General features: G+C 34.1%; 1 protein-coding gene across 3 annotated transcripts in view; it reads left to right on the top strand.

Moving 5' to 3' along the window:
* Positions 1 to 2,472, top strand: part of ODR4 (odr-4 GPCR localization factor homolog) — a 35,383-nt gene extending 32,911 nt beyond the window's left edge. For all 3 annotated transcript variants that reach the window (XM_014560018.2, XM_032466480.1, XM_014560017.2), the window contains one exon: positions 449 to 2,472. In XM_014560018.2, coding sequence (XP_014415504.1) covers positions 449 to 516 — 68 coding nt within the window. In that variant the 3' untranslated portion in view covers positions 517 to 2,472. The remainder of the gene's footprint in view (positions 1 to 448) is intronic.
* Positions 2,473 to 15,128: the final 12,656 nt, after the last annotated feature.

Here is a 15,128-nt window from a genome sequence, read left to right as displayed (position 1 = left end):
GAACCCCTGCCTATTGGAGATGTCTTTTGGTTTCAACTAAATAGCATGAGATAGCTGGAATGTCAGTATAAATATTTATAGAAGCCTTTTGAAGTACGTGGTAGTTTGTCTCTTAGATTGTCTCTTAGATGTGTGTGAGTGCGCTTATGTGTATAATAAGAAAGACATTTTTTTATTTTAAGGTTTTACTAAGGTGGTGAAGTACATGATTACCAGTTCAACCTTTGTAAAATATTTTTTCAACTTAATGGTATATTTTCTTCTAAGATTTTGCTGGCTTTTAAGACCTGTATATGTATGTGTTTAAGTGTACTATGTATTTGTGTATGTGTGTGTGTATTATTGTTGTTTAGTTCCATCAGTTACCTGCATTTCAAAGCCTAGGATCAGTTGAGCCTTTCTTTTGCTCATTCCATTTCCGTTTGTTTTGTGTTTGTTTTACTTTTAGGTGTGATTGCAGCGTTTGCAGTTGCAGCCCTTGCTGCGGGTATCTCCTTTCATTACTTCAGTGATTAGGGTGAGACACAAAGAGCTTCATGATCATCCAGAGAACACTGACCAACAATTATGAATAATAAAGATGCAAATAATCCATCTGCATTTGAGACAATAGCAGCCAGATCTGCTGCCGTGATGCCTATTAGGTGTGTTTCTAACTAAAATGAAATCACCAGCTGCCTTGTTTAGCCCTGCTTATATTATAGATGGCTCAGGCTTCCAAGAATAAAGTTATGCATCTGGATAGAAGTTGCATGTAACAGATCTTTCTTATCTATTTTTAAAATGTTCAGAATGATGGTTTATTTTCATAGGTTTTAGTCCTGTTGATCTGAACTACATATTGATCATGACATTGAAATTTTGAGTAGTCAGGCTTAACTGAATATCTTGGTTGTAAAACAACAGGAGAAATTTCGACAAAGTGGGGCAATGACTTATTGGGTAAGTTCGTACTCTAGGACGTTTCTACATTCATTTCCAAAATACTGATTGAGTTCCAGCTGAAGGGTAGCAAACTTCCAAAGAGGTTTGAATCAGCAAGGATTGTCATAAATCATGTGCTTTTTCAGGTTAGTATATCATAACTTAATATATTAAGTAAGACTTTTGCTTCTAGTAGTACATTAGGTATTGCAAAACAACTGGATCCTGAATAAAATTTACTTTTATAGTAGAATGAAATGCACTTTAAAATGCATTAATAGACTCAAAGAAAGTAAGGGAAATCTCTAGGAACCATACCTCTATTTTTTCTCCCCAACAAAATGAGTACATTTTGATCTGGGAACTGTAAACTGTATTAAGCATACAGGTGGACATTGGTTGCCTAGATGACAAATACCAATTACAGCACTTCCATGTGCAGTTCTCCACAGACCAGAAATGACATAAATCTAAATCTGAGATGCTACCCCAGCCAAGACAGGTGAACTGGGTCTCAGTTTATAATACCCTACAGTTCCTGGCAGAAGCAAAATATAAGCCCAAGATTCCTATAGATTAAGATAAAGCAATATTATTTCATGACTAGAAATCACCAGATACAAGTTGAAACCAGCTAGCATGAGAAAGAACCTATAGAAATAAACTTTGGATTCAGTTCTCCAAGATCTCACCATCACTATACCTAAAGGATGGAACCATAGGCAGATCTGAAAAAGAAACAAATGGAACTGCTAGATGGGAAATATGTTACTTTCAATTAAAAAAAAAAATCAGACATGTTGAAAATCATTTTAGATTCAGCTGAAGAGACAATGCATAATCTGGATGCTAGAGCTAAAGAAATTGTCCAATGTGTGGCAAGAAGAAACAAAGTGCTAGAAATATAAATATAAAAAGAGAAGTTAAATGATATGGAAGGAAGAATTATAGAGACTACAGGTACTAGCAGTAGAGAACAGAGAGGATGGAGGCGTGGCAGTGTTTGAGGAGATAATAAAAACTGTTGGATAAACATGAATTCATAAATTCAGGAAGCACAATATATCCCAAGTATATATAAGTAAAATCCAAGCCTAAAGTAGTTTAACTGCGAGATACCAAACAGGATTGTTGAAGCAATCAAAGGGAGGAAAAGATCATCAGTGAAGGCAAGACAGATACTTCAGAAGGTTTCTCAATAGCAACAATGTACCCAAAAGATGGTGGAATAATGCCCTCCAAATTCTGAGAAAAACAAATTATCAACTTGGAATTTGTACCAAGCAAAACTGAAATAAAGACATGTTCACACGAAAAACAGATTTTACCATCAGTAGAACTTCATTAAAGAAATTGCAGGAGGATGATCTTCAAGAAGGAGAGTGATTCCAAAAGGATGGTCTGAAATTGAAGAACTAGTGAGCGAATAAATGAAAAACATATGTAAATCAAAAGTGTTGTTATTATATAAGACAATCATAATGAAAGAAGTGTTTATAAGAAGTAAGATTGTAACAAGGTAAAACTAAATAAACATTTTATACAGCATTAATGTGGACTTTTAAAATAGGGTATAATTGAAAAACTGGACAATAGCTTATAAAAATGGGAGGAGGGTGATTAGAATTAAAGTGTTCTGAGGAATTTTATTACTCAAAAATGGGTTAAGATACTGATTAACTTTGAAATTATGTTAAATATGCACAGTAAAATTTCAGATGTAACTGCTAAAATAATAGATATGGGATGAATCATTCCAAAGAAAAGTTTAAAGTACAGAAAAAGGGAGGAAATTGGGATGGGGGAGGTACAAAATTAGTAAGATAGTAGTAATAAATCAAATAATAACTAAAATAAATATGAATAGAGTAAACCCAGTTAAAAACATTTATTTAGTTTTTTAAAAATCAGCTATAGGCTGGATTTTTTTAAAGATGGAAAAATGCATTAGGGAAATAGCAAAAGAAAACTTGTATAGCTTTAGTGGTATCAAGTCAAAATTAGACTTTATAATAGTGTTATTAAAGATGGAGAAGGCTACTAACTAATTGTAAAAGGATCAATTCACTAGGAATATATACAATTTTAGATTTGTATATAATTTTTAAATGGCCTCAAAATTTATAAACTATAGGGCTAAACCAACAAATTGAACAACAGTGGGAGAGTTTACCAGCTCTCAATTACTAATCAACCAGACCAAAAAATGAATGAAAACAGATTTGAATAATGCAATTAGCAACGTTGATTCAATGAACATATTTAGAATAATAACAATTAGAGAATGTTCTCTTAAGCATTATATATTAGCAAAAATTGACCATGTATTAGGCATGAAGTAAGTCACAGTAAATTTCAAAACAGTTAGTATTAAATGGATAATCAGAAATAAGCTAGAGGTCAGTAACAAAGGTTAATTTTTTTTTAAAGTTATGGTTTTACAAGTTGGTGAAAGAAAAAAATGCTTAGAACCTAATTGTAGATACTACATTTGGAAAAACTGGGTGATGCAGCAGAAAGAGCACTTTGAGGGAAATGGCTTTAAATGCTTAAATTGAGGAAAAAGGTTATGTGTGTGGCTTAGGAAAAGAACAACAGAATGAACACAGTGTTGAAGCAAGGAGACACAGGAAAGGGAAGAAAGCAATGGATTAGGAAACAGAATCACATGTCAAAGTTGTTTTCATGACAAAACAGATTGGCATATTTGAACAAGAAGAAAACAGAGCTAAAGTAAACAACAGAAAGATTGCAAGAGGGGTCCTAACCCGTAGATACAGCAGAGATGAAAATGATAACAGACTACCAGGAGCATCTTAATTGAAAACTTAGACAAAATAGACCAAGGTCTAGAAAAGTGCCATTTCCTTTAACTGGCTGAAGAATAAATAGACAAGCTACACAGATTTACTCAATAGTGCTGAATAGGAAATAATTTTTAAAATTTTGATAAAGAACATCTAGCTCATATTTACAGATGTTTTACTCCTCTTTCAAGGACCATGCTATTCCAACATTTTATACAAACTCTTGCAGAGAACAGATAATGAAGGAATACTCTCCAGCTCATTTTATGAAGCCTGAATAACTTTTATTGATACTAGAATCAGACACATTCAGTAGGAGAAAAGAAAATTACAGACTAATAGCACGTATTAACACAGATACGAGAGTCAACAGCATTATTGACAAAGTGAATTCAACATTGTATAAAAAAGGATAATGCATCTTGACGAAGTTGTATACATTAAAAATAAGGAACATGACAAGGATGCCTATTATCACTATTCATCACTGTCCTGTAGAAAAGAGCTAAAGATAGAAACCAGGTATTTTAAGAGGTGTGACTGAACACACGAAAAGATGTTTAATCTGAAATCATCAACTAATACTGCAGTAAGTACCATTTTACATCCAGTAGATTGAAAAATTAAGAAATATGACAATACCAATGAAGATATGCATCAAGAAGACATCTACAGGTAAGGTTGTAAACTGATACACTTTGGAAAGCAATTTGGCATTATCTTGTAAAGTTAAGCATTTACATACTCTAAAACCTGATCATTCTACTTCTGCCTTAGAGAAATTTTTGCACATGTGCACAAGTACATGTGTAAGAAGGTTCAAGGCAGCGCTGTTTGTAACACTGAAATGGTCATTGACAAGAGAATAAAAAATAGTGGATTTTGTAACTTAATTTAGCAGTGAGAATAACATGAGAAAAATGATGATTAAATAAGGCAAGTCTGAAAAGCCTACATGCAGTTTTTATAAAGCTTTTTTTATTAAAAAAAAGCCAATTAAACTGTATTATATAGGGATACATATATTTGTGATAAAGGTTTTTGTTTTTTTTTAATGTGAAGGATGATACAGCAAAAATTCAGGGCCATGGTTACCATTTCAGGGTGAGAGTGATGGCAGGACAGGAAGACAAGAAGGAAAAAAAATGAATAAATGAAACAATATTGATGTTTTAGTTATTGAGTTGAAACTGATCATTTTATTTACTTAATGATATTAACACATGTGTTATTTTGATTGTCTATTACTGACAAGCCACTTCAAACTTAATGGACTTGAAACAACAACCATTTTATTTTTCTCACAGTTCTGAGTTGACAGGGATCCACTGGGTGGTTCTGCTCTACATGTTGCTGGCTAGAGCTGCAGTTTTCTAGGAGTTTGATTGGATTTCAAACATCCACGATATCTTAGTCACATGGTTGGCCTGTGATGCTGGCTGTCAGCTGGAAACTCAGCTATTACACCTCAATTCTCTATGTGACCTCTCCATATGACCTGGGGGTTCCTCTATCATGGTGGTTGGGCTTCTTCCTATCATGATGGCTAGGTTATCCAAAATATAGCATCCCAAGTGTGAGCATTCCAAAAACAGTAGAAGCTGTGTGTCCCCTTGAGGCCCTGGCTTGGAAGTTGTAGAGCATCATTATCACTACATGGTATTGGTCAAAGTAATCTACAGGACCAGCCTAGATTAAAGGGGAAAGGGAAAAAGAACCTTTACCTCTCAATGGGTATGCATATGCAAGAAGAAAAAGGCTTGATGGCAGCCATCTTTGGAAATTAGTTACCATAATGTACCTCTGGCTATAGCAATTCATATTCCTGATGTGTGGAAAATGCATTCACCACTTCCCAAAATACCTTAAAATCTCACACCATCAGATTCAGACTCAAGGCTCATAATCTTGTCATCTAAATCAGGTACACATGAGCAATCCTTACTGCAATTTCTCTCAATCTGAAAATGCATGAACTAAAGAGTGAAGTTTTCATCCCCGTACTCATCCAGCATATAATAACAAGACAGGAAATAGACAGACACTCTTGTTCAAAAAGTGGGGAAATGAGAGGGACAGAGTAGTGAATGCTCCATAGCAAGTTGAACTCCATTTGGGCACATGTCTAATTCATCATGATTCTATGAGCAGGGAATATATGTCAGTTAAGGTCTAATTCTCCCTGAGAGTGGTTCTCATCTCTTGGCTCTTCCCTACAAGATTTTGACTCTTTACCCTGAGTCTCTTTCCACGAAAAATGGCTTATATTTGAAGCTGAGTAGCTTTCTCAACCTGGTTGATTTTTGAAGATTCAAGGTCCAGAAGCCTCTTTTTCTTTTGAACTGTCTCTCCCTTTTAGACCAAAGTGATGTAATGCCTTTAAAAATATCATGTATTTTCTTTGAATCAAAGTAGTGATTCCATTAGACAAAAGGCACACCCACAAATCTATTCAAGACAGGACTCTGTACTTTGAGCTGAGTGAGAGTCAGGGTGCTGGAGGACAGTGCCCTTACAAATCTTAGATACCTATTGTCTAGCTAAATGGACTATAGTCTGTGCTCATAAGATTCTTGGAAGTCTTTTTGTCTAGCTAAGAGATCTATGAGGCACTAGCTTAAGTATTTCTGAGGTCTTAAATATTATTACAGCTGCACCTTGATCCTGACTCTGATGCTATGTCTCACTAGAAGTTCCCTGGATTTGACCTTTGCTCAGAAGATGTTTCCTACTTGAGAACCTCTTGCTGTCTGAAAAAGGTGTTCTGGGCCCTTTATATTTCCTATAAATTTTGCTCCAAAACTGAACAGTTTCTTAATTCATCTCTCTTTTACACTTGATCATAGTCAATTAGAAGAAGTCATTGGCATTTTCAATATTCTGCCTTGAAATCTCCTCAGCCAGATCACAAGTTTATTGGGTTATTTCTTCCCCTTAGCGGGAAAGTTTATCAGTTCTATCTTTCACATTACTGCAGGTCAGTGTTGCCTTTCACAACAAGGGTTGCCTTCTGATAACAATTTCCTCCTTGCTCTTCTAGTCGCCACGGTTTCTTGAAGGTCCCACAGCTCCATCTCCTACTCAGTTCCAAAGTTACTGCTACATATTTTGGTTCTGGCCCAGTAGCACTCTGTTTTTAGGTATCAATTTCTATTTTGGTTATGTCTGGCTTCATAACAAACAGTCTCAGAACTTGTTGGCATTAAACCACCATTTCATTAACTCATGATTCTGTGAGTAGATTGGGTTTAGCTGGCTAAGCTAAGAAAGTTCTTCTGCTCCACGTGATGTTGGCCAGGGCTTCAGTTACCTAAGAACTGTGACATCCAAGATAGCTTATCCACATGGTTAGCAGTTTGTCTGTTTCTCCTCCACATGACCTTTCCCTAGGGCTTAGGCTTCTCACAGCATGGTGGTTGAATTCCAAAAGAAAGAGCCCTAAACATCAGTGTTCAAAGAGGAAGTAAGTGGAAGTTGTTAGCCGCTTAAGTCCAGGGCTCAGAAGTCCCTGAATGTCATTCCTCTGTATCTTATTGGTCAGAGCAAACAGGACCAGCCTAATTTTCATGAAAGGGGGAAAGAAGCCATTCTCAGTGGAGGAGTAGAAATGCATACAGGGAGAGAAAGAATTGGCTGTATTCATCACTGGAGACTTACTACACATATATTCTTTAGTATATGTCAAATTTTAAAAATGATCAAAAATACAGGAGAAAGGGGGAGACCATTAAAGAAGTTCCCTAGAGATATAATTACCATTACCTAAAAACATAATCCACACATCCTTACTGTAGTCTGCCTTTTAATGTAACACCTCTGTCTTTCTCCTTTCTGCTGTGACATTTCTGTGGAAACATAAAATGTCTTTCCCTTTTACCTATTCCCATAATGCTCAAAGGTCAATGTGTTCAAATCCATATTACCAAAATTATTGGGGCTAGTAAAACTCTATTACAATTATGTTTCTTGACTCATCTAAAAGATTTGTCTAGGTATAAATTAGCCAAAATACAATAAATATCTAGTAATTTAAAAATTTCTAACTTTAACCTAGTAAATAATTATATTGGGAATATCAAGCATGGTGGTAAATATTCACTAAAGGTAGTCAGTGAGTTCTCATACAATTCATACCTATTAAAAGGTAAATTACTATTTAATAGGTTTTGATTTATTGGTTAAAGACAGAGATAAAAGTGGAATTAGAAATGACATTTGTTTTTCTCTCCCCTTGTCATTTCTGAGGTGTTTTCACATACATTATCTCACTGGATTTTTCTTGGAGTGGGGAGGTAATTAGGTTTATTTTTTATTTGTTTTTTTAGTGGAGGAACTTTAGGGTTGAACCCAGGACCTCATACATGCTTGGCAAGCATTCTACCACTGAGCTATTCACCACCACCCCCAACTTGATTTCTATAGCACTCTTGTGTTGTAAGCAGGGCAAAGATTTGTTGAGTGGATTCAAATTTCTTGAATACAATTGAAGTACATATTGACTATTCTGTATTCTATCCAAGGACACATAGTTAGGAAGAAGAGACATTGGGGTAACGATTATCTGTCTCAATAATCAGAAATAGACCATGCCTTTTTGAATCTTCATAAAAATACTTTGTAAATATTTTACATAACTAGCCCCATCAAATAAAGGTATACTTTATACTGTACTGTGTAACTATTGAAATTCTGATCCCAAAATAACGTTGTATAAAATTTTTAATTAGAAAGACTTATCTTTTAGGAAAAGATTTTTCACTCAATTTGTTCAGTTTGTTAAGGAGATCTTATGTTCACAGAATTGTGAAGGGGAACTTGATGATAGGGATAAAGGTAGTTTAATCAGCTCTTAGATTCTATTTTAGTCAAATCCAATTTAGTTGTGGAGATACCAGATGCCTGTCCCCGTGATTAAAATTCTGAATGTGAAGCTAAGATGCTGACTGCATCTATATCTAAGCAAAAATAACACGATTTAAAAAATATTTCTATGCTTTCAAGCTAGAACTACTGAAAATAATTTTCTAGATTTTAATTATAAGTGAAATAACAGGTAATGATAATGGAGAGTTGAGTTATATCCCTAGATCTTCCAATTAGGAAACAACCAAACCTTGGGAAGTCACTTAATTCCTTTGATCTTCAAGTTGAAACAAATTCTAACAATATTAAACTGACTATCATTATATAGAACTTTACAGTTTACAGACTATTTCCATCTTTATCCTACTTTTTTTTTTTTTAAAGCAAATGGGAAACAGGTTCAGGAAAGTGATTTGCTAAACTTAGTAGTTAATGGGACATATACATTTTAAGGGGGAAGACTGATGAAAGGGAGTGATTGTGTAGAAGCAACAGGGGTGGCCATATAGAAGTAAGAAAACATGAACCCAAGATTCCTGAGAAGGTGGGAGGGGGTAGTCTCTAAGCATAAGCAGCTATTGGCCTTGAGAGCAGAAACATCTATTTTAATGTAATAGCTCAGAGAGAAGAAACTTGGTGCAGGTATACATAGGCTTGTAGATTTGGTAGAAGAAAGTTAAAGAAGAATTCAAAGACCTTTTGCAAAGAGTGGGAGATCAAATTAATCAAAGAAACAGTGGGATTGCCAGACAGTGGTAAAGCCCCATTTGAAGTTAGTAATAATAAATGAATGAAGTTATGTGATTTGTCCTGCAGTAGTCTTTGACTTCTCATGTTTAAGAACAGAAAAATTGAATAGGAGTATTTGAGGGCCTTGTCTAACAGATATGTTGAAAACAAAGAAAGACTAGAAAATTTAGGATATTGCCAATACTATCATTTAAAGAATATTATTTAAATGATGAACCATGAAATCTAAGCTGAATGAAAAAGGAATTGAAGAGAGAGATGGGGGGAGAACAGAAAGAAAGAGAAAATGTTTTGGTGAGATGTAAATGCATCAGTGCAGTGGAGATTGAGAAAAATAAAAGATTTGAAATTTTGGTAATTGACAAGTAAATAAGGAGACATGATTGTGATGAGAAGAATGCTTGGAATAGTGATCTGGGAGGAAAGAACACACAGATGCTAGTAAATGAAGTGAGTGATGGAGATAAAGTAGGTTGTTGGAGCTCAAGAGATGAGAAAGTCAAGGAACAGAGTCCAGATTATGGAAGGGTGGTCTGCTAGAATAATTATAATACCCAACATGATGATAGAACTTGAAGCATAAAAGAAGGCTGTGTGAATTGAGTATCAGATTTTTGATAAATGAGGGAGAGTGCTTAGAAGGTCTCTAGTTGATAGTTTCAAGGATGGAGGAAAAATGATACAAACAAACAGCATGAGTCTTTTAAAAAGCACAAAATATTTTTTTTTTTACAGAAGCAAGTGGGAATTATGATCTGGAGCAAAGGAGAGTGTCAGTGATATTTGGATTTTGAAAGACTGTACAATCACCACTTGAAAGCAATAAAGAGAAAGTGTACCTTCTTTGAAGAGCTAGGTTTCAGTTATGGCAAAGATGTGGAAGGAATGCTTGGAGAAAAGGTTGAAAATAAAAGGAATTGCGTTGCTTTTAGAGAGGAGGGGGAAGGGGATGGGGATGGGGATGATGGTGCAGTAGTGTTATGGCAAATGGCAGGTTAGAAAAGGGCACACGATAGTGGATGGGAAGAGGTTGAGGGAGCTTTCACTTTGGATGTTGACTGTGATGAATGCAAGGTTAAGAATCATGGAAGATTTAATGTGTCCTAAAACGTGATCTTTTTTGTAGTGACCTAGCTTATTAACTTTTGAAAATCTTTTTTGTATGCTAGGTGGGGAAAAATGGTTAGTTCACTAATTATTGGTTGCAGTGTTTTATATATGCTTCTTAGATTAAACTTGTTAATTATGTGGTTAATATTTACATTGATAATTTTTTTGTTATTTGATCTGTTAAGGATTGAAAGAACTGTACTCAAATCTCTGATGGTAGATTAGTCACCTTCTCCCTGTATTTTATTAATTTGTACTGTGTATATTTTATGACATTTTACTAGGTATATATAGGTTTAAAATTGATAGATCTTCATGGTGAAATGTATCATTTTATCATGAGTGACCATTTGTGTATCTAACAATGCTTTTTCTCTTTAAGCTTATTTTGTCTGATATTAATTTAGTGATACTTGCTTTAAAAAATTATTTGCTTATTATAGCTTTTCCATTTCACTTGCAACTTCTCTGCGTCCTTATGCTTTAAGTGTATCTCTTTTGAACAGAAAGTACCTCGATTTTTAAAGTCTAATTTGAGAATGTGTGCCTTTTAAGTAGTGAGTTTAATCATTTATGTTTTTGTTACTATAGTTACTTTTGGAACTCTTTCTACTTCAAATTTTCACTGTGGAACTGAGAAGAGTAGTAAAATAATTCTCATTTCAAATGGATAACAATTCACTGCTACTCACTTCAGGAAAAATCAAATGGGGATTTAAAATTTCTTTCCATTCCCCTACTAAAACAAAAGCTACAATGAAATTTTTTAAAAAATCCCTTTTCTTCTTACATACCCAAAGTAGGATAAATGATGGGCAAAAATGACATATGTATTTATTTTTAATAAAAGGTAAATATAACATACACCCATGGTCTTATGCTTCTAAACTTCTTGGGGCTAACATAATGTAGTATGTAGTTCTCTGTAATTCAAATTACCTGGCAAGTTGAATTTCATGTGTGGTTCTCATTGTCTGTTGAAAGTGCATTAATTTGTTAGAACAAGAACAGTGTAGGGGAGATAATTATGTGTTGTCAGCATTGAATAAATATCAACCTTTAAAAATAAATTAATGTTTTTGAAATAACATGATTACATCAAGTTAGTATGTGTTCAGAGATTGGGAGCAAGGAGTGGACACTCTGAGAAATAGAATAGCCTAGGTTGAAACACCTGGTTTTATGAAAACTAATTTTTAGAAGCATTGTCTTATATACTATGGAAAAATTAAAAATATCTGAAAGATAAAAGGACTTTTGACATTTGTTATAAGAACCTCAAGTAAAGATAAAACTTAATGTTTTCCTTAAATGCTATTGCCCAAATAAGGAAAACCCATAATTGAAAACTGGATTACTGTATACTTAACCCTTGTTCTCTCTGCCAGGGCCGTGGCTACTGCACTAGTTGCTGGAGTTGTGAGACTTACTGAAGCTTTATGAGGATTCCAGGTAACTTCTATTTTGTTTTGTTTTTTCCTGAAGAATTGACACATGGACTTGAAATATATTAAAACAGATCTTCTAATCTTAGAGAACCCAAAATTTGGTGTTAATGTGTTCTTTGTGTTGGTAACTGCTAGGTGAGGAGTATGATGTAATGTGAAGAGTACAGACTCGAGGCATGAAATTCAAACTCCATGTCTTACTAGCTGTATAAACCGGGACGAGTCAGCCAACCACAGACACTTCTATTTCTCCATCCTGTGTTAGTTACCTTGATTGGCAGTAGGGGGATCCTCTCACATTGCATACGTATATCAAATCATCATGTTGTACACTTTAGATGCCTTACAATTTTGTCAGTTATACCTCAATAAAGCTGAAAAAAATTGTCTCCATCCTTGAACAGGATGTATTAAAACCATTGCTCTGCCTACCTCATGGAGGAATTGTGAGAATCAAATGAGATAATGTATATGAAATTGGTATATGTGTTGTAAACACATTATAAAAGTATCAGCTGTTATTTGTAGTCTCCAAAGCTACTATTACATAGCATGGATAGTATTGCCTTCGCTTGAATTCTTTAATAATTATGACTTACATGGTGCTTTTGCCTTTATATATGTCTCGGTAATTTAATATTTAACTTGTTTGTGAAATGCTTTATTTTCATAACATGGTATATAAACGGTTACTCATGAGAAATGCATTTGTTCTTAACTTTTCAAAATTTTCTTATTAAAGGCACAAGGGTTATTGAAAGAACATATATGTGTATATTCTTTCAAGTCTAGTTGCTGTAAATATAATAACTTTTGTCATAAAACCTGCAGATCTTTATCTGAATTTATGTTATTTCCATAGTAGTCTTTATAATCTTTTCAGGTTTCAAACATTCAATTAGAGATCAAACTCTTGATAATTGACTGGATGCTTGCTGTTGAGTTTTTTTTTAAATTTTTATAATTTTTAATTGAGGTATAGATGATTTACAATATTATATTAGTTTCAGGTATATGACATAGAGGTAAACAATTTTTATAGATTATTCTCCATTTAAAATTATTAGAAAGTAATGACCGAAATTCCCAGTGCTGTAAAATATATCCTTGTTTATCTATTTTATATATAGTAGTTCATATCTCTTAATCCCATACCCCAATCTTAACCCTCCCATCTCCCTTCACTCTTCCCCACTGGTAACCACTAATTTGTTCTCTATGTCTGTGAGCCTGTTTCTTTTTGCTATATTCATTTGCTTGTTTTATTTTTCAGATTCCTCATGTAAGTGATAGCATATAGTATTTGTCTTTCTCTATCTGACTTATTTCACTAAGCATAATACCTTACAGGTTCATCCATGCTGTTGCAAATGGGAAAACTTCATTCTTCTTTATGGCCGAGTAGTATTTCATTGAATATATATACCACATCTTAATCCATTCATCTGTTTGTTTGTTTGCTTGTTTGTTTGTTTGTTTTAATGGAAGTACTAGGGATTGAACCCAGGACCTAGTGCATGCTAAGCACTCACTCTACCACTGAGCTATACCCACCCCATCAATTCGCCTGTTGATGGACACTTAGGTTGCTTCCATATCTTGGCATTTACAAATAATGTTGCTATGAACATTGAGGTGCATGTGTCTTTTCAAATTAGTGTTTTCATGTTCTTTGGATATATACCCAGAAGTGGAATTGCTGGATCATATGATAGTTCTATTTTTGAGCAAACTCCATAATGTTTTCCACAGTGGCTATACCAATTTACATTCCCACCAACAATGTACAAGGGTTCCCTTTTCACCATCCTCACTGCCATTTATTATTTATGATTTTTTTGATGGTAGTCATTCTACCAGATGTAAGGTGATATCTCATTTTAGATTTGAACTGCATTTCTCTGATGATTAGTGATATTGAGCATCTTTTCATGTGCCTTTTGGCCATCTATATATCTTTTTTGGAAAAATATCTATTTAGATCTTCTGCCCATTTTTAAATTGGGTAGTTTGGCTTTTTGATATTGAGTTGTATGAGCTGTTTATATAGTTTGGATGTTAACCCCTTATCAGTCATATCGTTTGCAAGTATTTTCTCCATTCGGTCGGTTGTCTTTTCATTTTGTCAATGGTTTCCTTTACTGTATAAAAGTTTTTAAGTTTTATTAGGTCCCATTTGTGTATTTTTAGTTTTGTTTCCTTTGCCTTAGGAAACAGATAGAAAATATTGTTATGATTTATGTCAGAGAGTGTTCTGCATATGTTTTCTTCTAGGAGTTTTATGGTTTCTGGTCATACATTTAGGTTTTTAATTCATTGTTGAGTTTTTTATTTTTGGTGATGTGAAACAGTGTTCTAATTTTATTGTTTTACATGTAGCTGTCTAATTTCCTCAGCACCACTTATAGGAGAGACTTTTTCTGCATTGTGTATCCTTGTCTCTTTTGTCATAGATTAATTAACCGTAAGTGTGTGGGTTTATTTCTGAGCTATTCTGTTGCATTGATCTATGTATATGTTTTTGTGCCAGTATCACACTGTTTGGAGTACTGTAGCTTTGTAGTAGTCTGAAGTCAAGGAGTGTGGTACCTCCAGCTCTGTTCTTTCTCAAGATTGTTTTGCTATTCAAGGTCCTTTGTGCTTCAGTGCAAAATTTAAAATTGTTCTAGTTCCGTGAAGAATGCCATTGGTTTTTGATAGGGATTTCATTTGAATCAATAGGTTGCCTTGGGTAGTATGGTCATTTTAACAATATTAATTCTTACATTTCATGAAGTTGGTATATCTTTCCATCTGTTTGTGTTGTCTACAATCTCTTGAATCAGTGCCTTAAATTTTCTAAGTACAGGTCTTTTACCTCCTAAGGTAGGTTTATTCATAGGTATTTTGTTCTTTTTGATGTGATTGCAAATCTAATTGTTTTCTTAAATTCTCTTTCTGATAGTTTGTTGTTAGTGTATAGAATTGCAATAGATGTATGTATATTGATTTTGTATCCTGCAACGTTACCAAATTCATTGATGGGTAGTTTTTTGGTGGTGTCTTTAGGATTTTCTATTTACAGTATCATGTCATCTGCAAACAGTGACAGATTTACTTCTTCCTTTCTAATTTGGATTAATTTTGGGTTTTTTTTGTCCATTCAGCTACTCTGTGTCTTCTGACTGGAACATTTAGTCCGTTAACACTGAATGTAATTATTGATATGTATGTACTTATTAACAGT

Source organism: Camelus ferus, chromosome 23 (genome assembly GCF_009834535.1).
Source record: "Camelus ferus isolate YT-003-E chromosome 23, BCGSAC_Cfer_1.0, whole genome shotgun sequence".
In the NCBI taxonomy this organism is placed as follows: domain Eukaryota; kingdom Metazoa; phylum Chordata; class Mammalia; order Artiodactyla; family Camelidae; genus Camelus; species Camelus ferus.
This window is presented reverse-complemented; position numbering and strand designations above follow the sequence as displayed.